This window comes from Labrus mixtus, chromosome 11 (genome assembly GCF_963584025.1).
Source record: "Labrus mixtus chromosome 11, fLabMix1.1, whole genome shotgun sequence".
NCBI lineage: Eukaryota > Metazoa > Chordata > Actinopteri > Labriformes > Labridae > Labrus > Labrus mixtus.
This window is the reverse complement of record NC_083622.1, coordinates 14,166,591-14,177,479: the sequence shown is the minus strand read 5'-3', so window position 1 is coordinate 14,177,479 and position 10,889 is coordinate 14,166,591. Positions and strand designations below refer to the sequence as shown.

The window sequence follows — 10,889 nt, the reverse complement described above, 5'->3', positions numbered from 1 at the left end:
TGCATTTTTTTCTAAGAGTAGTTAAGCTAATTTGGACTGTACAGCTGGAAATTACCCTTTAGAGGGCCCCTCAAAAGGACCCCAAAATGAATCTGTAATAGTTATGAATAGGCATGAGAAAGTAAGACAATGTGACATAAACATTGAAAGTCATCATCATGTTCTTTTGTCAACCTTGGTGTAATTTTCCGTGGGGGTTTTTTGTGTAAAATATTATAGATTTTTTAACTCTGTAATGTTTCAAGGATGAAATTTCTCTTGGTGGTATACATCTGAAATACGGAAGGCTTTTTTCACGAGGGCTAACAAAGCCAAACAATTAGGCAACAACTGGGTCAGCCACAATGTATTGATATCATATAACCTTATCTTATGTTCAGTCATTTTTTATTCTTTAAATGGTCTGCTACTGCCTATGAAATGAATGCAGTAGAGTTAAAATTGTATTTCCCCCCGTAAAATGTTGTGAATTTAAGACAAAGTACATTTTAGAATACTCATGTTAAATAAATCTTGAGTAGAGTTGAGTCCATGTGTTTATTTCCCTTCCAAAAAAGGTTATAGAAACATTTGCCAGGCCTTTAGAAATATTCTCTCCTCATGACCACTTTCTATCCCAACTCTAATACAAATATATGACTCGATAAAATCCCTACCCTTCATACTTATATATTTTTATTAGCTGTATTTCATTTAAAGACACTCATTGTATTCATACAGTACACAAAACTAGAACAGCTTGTAACAAATCTGATTTCATTCAACATTTACACGACACTATTATACATTAAAACTTTGTAAACCACACAATATAGACCTGCAACCAAATCACAATTCACAAAAAAATATTTGTCGTGAAATGTACTAAATTGCACATGTAATTCTGACTGCATCTACAGAAATGCTACAGCAAACCTTCATAACACCCTGTAACAGCTCAACGTTTGTGTTTCATAAAGTGCATATAGAGTCACATCGGCGTCACTCTCACAATGGCTTTAAGAAAGGTTATTCTATGGAGACGATTTGATAATATGAATGTGTTGTTTAGGCTCACTCACCCATCAAAAAAGAAAAGAGTGTACAAATCTGTTCAAACCGGCAAGGCACTGAAACAGTGTTTGGCTTTCTTTCAGAATTCAATCAAAGCAATGGGCAAGGTCATGGCTAGAACAAATTACAAATTGTTAAGCAATATAAAACGATTCTTTAGATTGTGACTCTTTTAATTAGACTGTTATAGTCTCCCTAAATATGACGTGGTGTAAAGACTGAGTTGCCTCTGGCTTGTTTTAACTTCTTCTATGTTGATTTCATTTATAAATACTGTTCAAAGCCATTTTTTTTTACTGGTCTTGAACCAAATATCAAAATGTTTTGGGAAGTTTAAAAAAAAATCGAGAACCTAAATCAACATTCTAAAAAACGATTCGCCATATTCCCTTATATATACAATAATATCATATTTGAAGGACAGTGGTTGTAAATGAAGTAGTGTTAATCCTCTGCACTGATAAGCTTTTATTTTCCTGGATAGACTGAGTTACACAAAGCTCTGTTTACCTAATGACCCACACAGCTGCTGAGCAACCATCAAGTCACTCACTTAAAGCAGCCAAGTGAGGGCGAGCAGGCAAAGCAAGGAAGCAATCAATTCTGTGTTTAGATGAGGCCCTCTTGTGGCAAAGTTGAGGACATTCAGCGTGCCGTTCATCATGAGGCAGGAGGTCATCGTGGCTGTGCAGCACTCCAGGTGACAAGGAGGTGTTGTGGAGGTCTTGCATGGGGTTTGGGCTGAACAGTTGGTGGTGCAACCTGCGGTCCACTGTAGCGAGGTACCCACAGTCTCCTTTTTCAGCTGCAAAAGCAACAGTGAGTGAGACAGAACAGTTACCGACCTGCAAGTGGTTAGTAAAAGCTAAATATGATATTCAATGTTGTAGGAAGCCTTTCTCAGTCAGGCTATTTTTATGCTTTTTAAATAATAAAGTGCAGAGAACAGGTTAAGGAACCTTAGTGAAAGTACAGAATTTGGTCTTTTTTTTGCTCATCAATGAAAAGCAGCAAAATAAATGTTTTTGATTTTAAAAAAGTGAGACAACTTTCATAAATCAATAAAAACAAATGAGTAGGACTAAAACCCCATGTACATGTCACAGAATAGTGTTTTAGAATAGGGAGTTACAACTAGAAATGTATAGAATCTGCTGCTTGTCCAAACTTTCCATTTATTTCCAATTTGTGGTAGCTTTACACTTTGCTAAAATGACAAATTATTAGTCTGACTTATGGCTCAGAGTGTTCTGATACAAAAAGTGACCATGCATGGCGGTTAATGACTGCGTAGATGTAATAAACAATGAAAAGAAAGCAGGTATATACAAAAATGCACCTGGTCTCCAAAGGTTTATACATTTTAATCAATCGTATATGTTGATATTAATGTTGTTAGAACTGTATTGTGTTATCAGCCGAAATGTACATGACATTTGTGTTGAGTTTTCATATTTTGTTTACAACAGTTCTCACCTGACAGTGCGGCTCTGAAGAGGAGCACATTTGTAGGTTTTTGAAAGTTTTGTAGCAGTCTGTACCTGTGCATTTACCCTGACTGCATTTGTTTCCCTGAAAATAAAAAAAAACACACACAAAGGAAGGATGACATATAACTTACATCAGAGCTGACTTACACATAGGCAAATTATTATTCCATCACAATATTAAATCATTTGAAGGTTATCGTGACCACTGAGAAATGGTTCAAAGTCAACATGGTATACAGAATAGATACAATTAATGGAGATTGACATCAGCAGTTAGACAAAAGCCAGCACAGACTCACACATGCATCTTTTCATCCTTACTTTGTTTGCTGTTGTTTGGGGCCTGGCTGTGGTCGTAACCATTGGTGTTGCCTTCTTTGTGGTTGTCATTGCTGAAGTCAAATAACAGAAAAGTCAAATGTCGAAAAACGGTGCAAACCGAAGACCAAATGTGCATTTCTATAAACAGTTACGAGAGCTGTGAAACGGGGAAGGAAAGATTTGTAAGAGGAGTCTGTTCACCTGGGGTTGTGGTCATCATCATGGATGCAAAAGTGCCATTGAGACAGCCTGTGGAGTTGCAGCAGCTCACAGTACAGTTAGTCTGCGAGGAGTTGAAGCAGCTATAAGAGCAGGAGGCGCTGCAGCCGACAGTGTAGTACATGTCCGTCTGCCTTATCAGCTGATCATTCGCAGAAAGACACATACGAATAAATGTAATGAATGTAATACATTTTCTTTTGCATTGTACAAAATATCAGGATTTAAGAGAATTATTGTTTCATGAAATAGTTTGTCAAAAACCTGAAATATTGGCGTGGGCAGATGTGCAAAAACCGGAATGGCTATTTAAAAGTTATCATAAGAACTCACAAGTTCGATGTATGCTAATATGCTTGCTAATTTTGTCTTAAAAGCTTGGAAAAGAAGACAAGATATTTTGTTTAATTAGGGTTTGTCTTTCTTTTTGTTTCCAGACAATGAATAGACCTACGATGCACTCTGATCCTGGAACGTTTTAACTCATGGTGTCTTGTAAGTCCATGCGGGCGGGGCATTTAAGTATGACACAATAATAAAATAAAAACTTCAATCCTTCAAACTGTAAATGACCTCATCACAAGACATTACACTAGACAACAAGATTAATCTACAGAAACACTTCTGAGCATTTTATACATGTTCAAAGAGCTTTCCATATTAGCAGACATCAAAAGTCTGATATATAAGAAAACCTTTTTTCTTTTAGTAAGGCCTACTTGCAAATACCGATCATATGGATCACTAACACACTACAACATTTGGTTATTAGTCTGTGTATCTGTAACATGCCAATGTATGTATATGAACAATACACAGATTGCATATGAATTTAGAATCTATTGGACAGGGTCAAGATTTTTGGCGTCAGAGGTTTTGACATGAGTGGTTAACATTTGTAAATGGGGTAATATTGAGCACTAGCATTTCAGGGAAAACATTGCGTCTTTGAGTATTTAGAAAAGCGCTATATAAATCTAATTTATTATTATTATTATTATTATTATTATTATTATTATACTAGCGTGGAAGTGTAACTAACAATGATATGGTAGAAGTGGTCTCTTACTTGATTTCAGGTGTAGCCTCTCAAAATTCTACTTGAAAAAACAGTCTGGCACTGATGAGCCGGCTTTTATTTTTGGCCAAGTGCAGCTTCAACTTCACTCCCCTGAGATTAATCTTATTAGGACTAAATCCATTGGCTCTGAGATGTTATCATGTAATACCGTTTTTGCACATATATTATAGATTTTAGGAGTAAAACATTGAATCGTTGAGTTGGTTCAAAAGGTTTTGATGCAGTCATTTGCCTTCTCTTACCTCGCAGCAGTAACCAGGAGTGCATGAAGTGGTGTTCTGACTCATGTACATGGAGTAGCAGTCTGAATAGTTACAGGCGAATGAGGGGCAGTTGATCTGTGTTTGAAGAGAGATTTAAAAAGATTGCACAAGAGAAAACAAGAGAATGGAATGGTAAATGCAAAGAAATATTCTTCCATCTAATAAGGTAGACTTGCCATGCCCATTGAAGAATTCATACCAGTTGTGCCACCTGCAGCAGAAAGATAGAAGGAAAGCCCAAAGAAGAAAATCATTTTATTTTATTTTCATGGGGGACAAAAAGTCTAAAAAGTAAGCTGAAACATGTTTTTATTTGTTGAACCAAACCATACCAATGGAGGTTGATGGCTGACTGGTGGGCATCATTGTGTTTGAGGATCCAGAGCCTGAAGTCGTAGAGTTGGATGAACCGGTCCAGCCTGACGCCATCATGGTGGCGTTGGACTGGGCCATGGTCATTGAACCAGCTGTAGAGGAGGCAGAATCGGTTCCTGAATTAGTAGCACTGACTGAATTAGAGGTGACAGGTGATGATGATGCAGAGTTGGCAGAAGAAGTTTGGCTTGGGAGGGACTGTGTGGTGGGTGCTGAGCCTGCTGAGGAGGCGGTGGTGGTGGGAGACTGGATGGAGGTGGATGCTGAGCCTACAGAGGAAATAGAGACTGTGTTGGTGGATTGTGAGTCTCTGGAGGTGCTTGTGGTTTGAGCGGACTGGGTGGTGGTGGTCATTTTTGTACCTCCAGAGTTGGTAGGCTGATTGGTCGAGGCTGTTTGGCTTCCTGAGGATGTAGCTGCGGGGCTGCTGGTGGACATCATAGTAGACGGGTCTCCAGAGGTCATAGCGGTGGAAGGCATGGCGGTGGAGGCACCAGTGGAAGGAGTGGACATCATAACAGTGGAAGATTGGCCTGATACTAATACTGATGGAAGAAGTATTCCAAAAATGAGGAGGCGCAGAATATCATGGCAGCCTGGCATTGTGGGAAACACAAGAGGAACATGTATTATGAAACCCAAAAATGGGAATTTCATTACATTTAATTTTAGCCAAATTGGGTATTTCTTAGTAAATAAGGGAATACCATCTGCCTTGCATTGGTTAACATAAAAATAATTAATGGAATCATTTCTTGATAAATGTTACTTTTAGATTATACTCAAGTACCAGTGCGTCACTTATGAGGGAATTTGGAGTCTAATACAAACACTTTACGGATTATGGATGAATTGCCATTACATTTTGCACAGATATCCATGTTTCTCCCAGGATAAAGCCAACTGACTTCAACAATTTTCTCACTCTTCCTCTAATGCAACCATGCCATTTTTGTGTCTAAGCTAAAGGTCTTCAAATTAAAACTGCAATGTGTTGCTTCTGAGTGAACAGGTAGACCAATATTCTTATCTTCAGCCACACTAGTGTCATGGCTCCAGTCAGAGATTGCAATGATGGTCAGCCTGATAAAGACAATGATATATATCGAATATTGGATTATTTGCCATTGAATTTTGCACTCGAGGTTTCAGACAATGCAAGTTAAGTTCGGTTATCCCAAGATTCTCAGAAAGTCAGGAAGAAGAAGAAATTCCAGCTGTGCTTGTAGTATGAAGACTTATTGCGAGACACTGCACTTTGCCTGGTTGCAGCCTTTAATACTGATTTATTTCTCTGACACGCCTGCCTGATGTTTATTTGTAAATGTATCTAGGTCTGGGAAGACCAACATACCAAATTGGCCTTTAAGATAAATAAAGAGTCTCTAGCATCACAATGATGTTTACATTTCTGAATGCCTATCTATTGGATTATCATGAATTCTGTGACAGATATTAAATTCTCCTAACACAATGAACGCTTAAATCTTTGATGATCCCTCACCTTTTCTCTTGCAGGCCAGTGAAGCCCATGTGCAGCCCAGTATCAATGCCAACGTTTGTGACTCATGTATTCATGAGAGAGCTCCAGTATTTCATCTTTACTTTTGGGACACTGACAATGAAGTCCCAGAGTGTCAATGGTTCTACTTTCATTTATTACTCACTTGTTATGTACTGCACTTTATGAAAGTTTCCACTGTGCACTGTGACCTACATTGTTGAGATATACAGGCTGATATATGTTGAATAAAAACGTTAATCACTGGGTGAAAAATAAAACAGGTGATTTCTGGTTTCAACCCTACAACAGCCAATTGGCCTGTTTAAATGTGTTTGAGAGAAACCTGAAGTAATAGCATCCTGCAAAAGAGAACAGCAAATTCCCAATATATGAATCTGACTGTGCTTAAACAGACCCAAATTTGTCTTAATTTTTTACTATAACAGTTAACTATAACCTCTGTCTACTTCGTACATACGACATATTTTGCCAGTCAGTCCACCCTCCAGTTGTTATTCCATTTAATAATAATAATAATAATAATAATAATAATATATTGTTTTTTTATAGCGCTTTTCTAGGAACCCAAAGACGCTTTGACAAAATATAAAACCATAAAAACAAAACAAAAAACGACGAGGACAGTACAATGAAGAAGTAATGTAGGGGGAGGGGGGGAGTTAGTGGTTGTAGGCAATGTTGAAGAGAGATTTCTTGAAGGAGGTGAGTGTGGGGGAGTCTCTAATGTTTTTTGGGAGTGAGTTCCAGAGGGTAGGAGCAGCAACAGAGAAAGCCCTTTTTAAAAACTTTTTTTTCTATGTGGTCCCAGGCAAGCCAAAACGCGTCGGTCTAATTTGTTAATACAGTTGATCTTCATACTACAAGTGTTGCTGGAGCTTTTTGACCTCCCCAGGCAAAAAGAAGGAAATATGCTGTACATACTGTTAATCTTAGAGACGCAATAGAAATACTGTTGGGTTGGATTGGCAGGCGATGGAGGAAAAAAAAGATGGAAAGTGATTTTAAATGAACAAAAACAGTCATACCAATTTCTTTTATCAAAGAGGTGGAGGCCATCATCACATTAGCAGAAACAGAGGGAGCTCTTTTTCCAACCCGAGACAATTTCTAACAAAATGACAAGAGGGAAAGACAAGAGTCAAACACAGTCACTGTTAATTAGACAGCAGACAGATGCTCTGTTTGTAATATCAACAAACATTAAATAGACCCAGAGAGAAATATCTCCGTGCATAATAAACGGATGAGTTACAAACTTAATTTAAGTGGTGACAAAATACCTTTGTGATGGAAGTTGCTGCGGGCACAATTCAAACAGTTTCAGAACTGGTCCCTGAATTATGCCCACTCATTGTAACACGCCTGGCAGTTCCTGTGATCTGTGAGAGTCATTTGAGGTCTCCTCTTTTTAACAATTCTCCAACTGTTCTGGTGAAACTGATCTCATAATTGTTTGGATGACTCACTCACTACAGAAGGTTGACGAATTTTAGCTTTAAAGATGAAATTCGACCCTTCTTTTTTTTTTTTTACTCTTTGTGAAAACTTTCTAAAGCATGACAAGCAAATTTCCAGCAATGGTCACTCCCTAGTGAGGTCACTCGTACTAAAATAAGTCCTCTGAAGTGACCTAGGATTATATGACGAGTGGCTCTGTGTGCTGAGGGTCTATCAGCGAACTCAATTAAAAAGTGTTTGTTCCTCGTTCAGTCCCCTTGGGAGGACCGCTGAGCAGCACAGGTTGTTTTTCCCCCTCTCCCTTGGATCCCAGCCCGGGGTCCTTTGGGCTCTACACCCTGGAAACTGAGTGACAACAGTAGCCATTTTGGCTTCCAGGTCAAAATGCAGAGTTTCTTTGGAAAAAATGGATTCCATAGAGAATATTTAATTAAATTTACAATAACATCAAAAAAGTGTTAAATCATCGTAGTGCAAACTGCACATGTTTCTGTCGAGCCTGTTCCCTAAACTCTCTATGAACATTTTGCATCATGTGGAACTGATGAGTCATGCTCAAGATTTAATTACAGGACTTGTGACATGATATCACACAGAACCCTTGACAACAACACCAGGTGTGAAAAAGGTAGAAATTTAAGAAAAGTTATTGTCTATACACGGTGTCTATGTGTTGTGGATATGATACGAGAGTTATGTTTTGGGAATAAATACACATTTATTCAGCCAACATAGGATCACCCTGAGTCTGAAAAAGAGCTCAGTTCTAAGTTATATCTTTAAAGAGAAATAAGAAGAATGATCAGCCTGTTTGAAAATAGAAGAAATACTTGGCTTTACTTTTGATTAGGCCAATTTTAACATTCACTAAAACACCTGTTAGTGATGAACGACAGTTAGAGACCTATAACAGATACCAAAGCCTTTATCTGCCATATCATCCAGCCTACAATAGTACCTCTGTTAATGACCGACATCTTCCTCTGATTCTCCGTGCAATAATATTGAATCTCCATTTAGCTGAATTTACATCCTACTATCAAAATCAAACGTTTGAAATCAGCAATGTTTCGACTAAAGTCCACTTACCTGTGCGGCTCTTTGTTGGGCTTTTTAGTCAGCTGTGGTTGAAGTGAATGAGCTCTCTCTGTCTGGCGTCCCCTTTCTCTAGTGCTCGCTGTCACCTCCCCCCATCCGCCTCCTACCCACAGCCCTGTAGTGACAACCTAATAAGTGGAAACTCTCACCTGCTCCGCTTTACCAGTGAGAGGAGGAGGAGGAGGAGGAGGCTAAAAGCTGCTGTTGCTGGGTGCGTCTAAAAGATGCTGCAGAACTCCTGTGATAATCATTTTCAGAAAAATGGGTTTCAAGAGGAAAAATCAGAGCATTTCATCAATGCTGAGAACTATTATTTTTTATGAATATCCCATTTTTACTGGTAAGAAATGTGATTTGGACCTGAATCTGGTCAACCCAAAAGAGATGATCAAATAACATGGTTATCATGAGCACAGTAATTCAGTAAAAGTGTACTGAATGTTCAAGAACTCCTAAAGTTTGTAAAACTATGCCAGATAAAATAATGAATAAAATTCCAACTTTTTTGACCCAGAGCTATCCACATATTCTTAAATACCATGCAAATGTGCATGAACTCTGTGTAAAAGAATGTATTACGTTACAACTCACGACTTGTGTCGCTTTGATGAAAGCAAACTCAAACTGTGCACCCAGCAATCACAGGTTTACTAAAATAGCTCAGTGGATTAAGCCTTCGCTGGCCTATAAGAGCTCAGGTTGAGATTTCAGTGCCCTGTGGGGGCTGATTGTATAGGGAAACTCCTGGTTTCTGTTCAGCACAATGTGAAATCAGACCCCCTCTCGCTGCCGGCCATAAAGCCCCCGAAAGACTACAATTAGCTCTTTGTGGCCAAAAAGAACGTAGAATTCTTGGACGCAACACAAAAGGCACTTGCACAATTCAGGTGACAGAAGTCCTTCCTTTTTTTTTTCTTTCCGTCCAAGCTGCCTAGAAATAAAATGAAACACAGTTTATCTGCTGGATATGGCTCATTTGAAGTTTTGCCAGTAAACACAAATTAAACGTTAGTTTCTAAAATTATAATCCTGGTAAATCAACTATGGCTTTAAACAGTGCCTACAATGAGATATTTTACTGACTTGTTGAACTCTCTAAAGACACAATGTAAGCTCTACATGTTAGGATAATACATAATAATGGGGTAAAGTATACGTACTATATAAGACTTGATCTTCTCGTCTGGACATCTTTGCTTTCCCTGGAGGGGTGAATATTATATCAGGTGTAAAACAAAATGAAAAAGCAGCTGAGAGCTTTTATTAGAGTTTCAAAAAATGTCAATTGTGTCCTTTAACCAAACTGAGTGTTAAAAGAGTTATTAGTGCTGAATACCGGTTATGAAGAAAACCCTTTCCTATGTAGCTTCAGTTTAACAGACGGGGACAATCTCCTTATAAGTCTTTAGCAATTGTTTCTGCTTCCTCACTTGTGAAGAGATATTACAATAACTCAAAGAGGACATTTCATATTAACACCTACTTAGGCTGGTTACACACGGCATGATTTTTGGCTCGACTTTTGCATAATAACTGGGGAAAGAATGAGGAACTAACTCATAGTTAACCAGTCATTAATGGGTAGATAGTGAGTTACTTGTCGTCCAATTCTATTGAGTATGATAAAACTTAATTGAGAACCAAGTGGGGCCTCATACTGGGTAGTAACTCAGTACTAAATCATTCATAAAACACATTTTATTTACTAAGCTTTTGATCAGGGTCCTGTGGGATCTCGTGTCAGTGGAATCGCCACTGTGAACTCTTTACTACAAACATGCCGTTTGTGTGTGTGTGGTCTCGCGGTCTGGCCGTATCATCTGTGCATTAGGAGGATTAGGTTAAAAATCAGTTGAAACCGTCCTGTTGTAGTGGTCAGCCACATTTTCTAAATTCCCCAAGTGTGTATCCAGTTACTATGCAACCTTCCTTTGTTTTTTTTTTGGTTTAAATTATTTTTTTAAGCAAAATTGAAAAAAAAAAAAAAAAAAACCCGACAGGAAGCA

General features: G+C 38.2%; 1 protein-coding gene and 1 long non-coding RNA gene across 5 annotated transcripts; both read right to left on the bottom strand.

Moving 5' to 3' along the window:
- Nucleotides 1-658: 658 nt before the first annotated feature.
- LOC132983732 (uncharacterized) lies at nucleotides 659-5,247 on the bottom strand. Of its 4 annotated transcripts, none has more exons than XM_061050174.1 (8): nucleotides 5,165-5,247; nucleotides 4,760-5,089; nucleotides 4,604-4,638; nucleotides 4,407-4,502; nucleotides 3,066-3,225; nucleotides 2,865-2,935; nucleotides 2,530-2,625; nucleotides 659-1,858 (listed from the first exon to the last, which is right to left on the bottom strand). In XM_061050174.1, exons 1-8 carry the CDS (start codon nucleotides 5,241-5,243, stop codon nucleotides 1,607-1,609), a joined length of 1,119 nt encoding a protein of 372 aa, XP_060906157.1. In that variant the 5' UTR covers nucleotides 5,244-5,247; the 3' UTR covers nucleotides 659-1,606. The 4 variants fall into 4 exon arrangements, with proteins under 4 accessions (XP_060906157.1, XP_060906159.1, XP_060906160.1 ...); XM_061050176.1 differs by having other exon boundaries at nucleotides 4,760-5,071; XM_061050177.1 differs by having other exon boundaries at nucleotides 4,760-4,894.
- Nucleotides 5,248-5,255: 8 nt separating this feature from the next.
- Nucleotides 5,256-9,074, bottom strand: LOC132983734 (uncharacterized). The gene is made up of 3 exons (XR_009674873.1): nucleotides 8,875-9,074; nucleotides 7,353-7,434; nucleotides 5,256-5,398 (listed from the first exon to the last, which is right to left on the bottom strand). It is a non-coding gene; the product is annotated as an uncharacterized LOC132983734 (long non-coding RNA).
- Nucleotides 9,075-10,889: the final 1,815 nt, after the last annotated feature.

Excerpts from the sequence above, each read along its gene's own strand:
- LOC132983732 (XM_061050174.1), bottom strand. The coding sequence starts at position 5,243 with ATGATGTCCACCAGCAGCCCCGCAGCTACATCCTCAGGAAGCCAAACA. Across the intron at positions 5,090-5,164 it reads TCAGCCTACCAACTCTGGAG|TCTCTATTTCCTCTGTAGGC; the intron begins GTACAAAAATGA and ends CCACCAACACAG. Across the intron at positions 4,639-4,759 it reads TCAGCCATCAACCTCCATTG|GTGGCACAACTGGTATGAAT; the intron begins GTATGGTTTGGT and ends TTTCTGCTGCAG.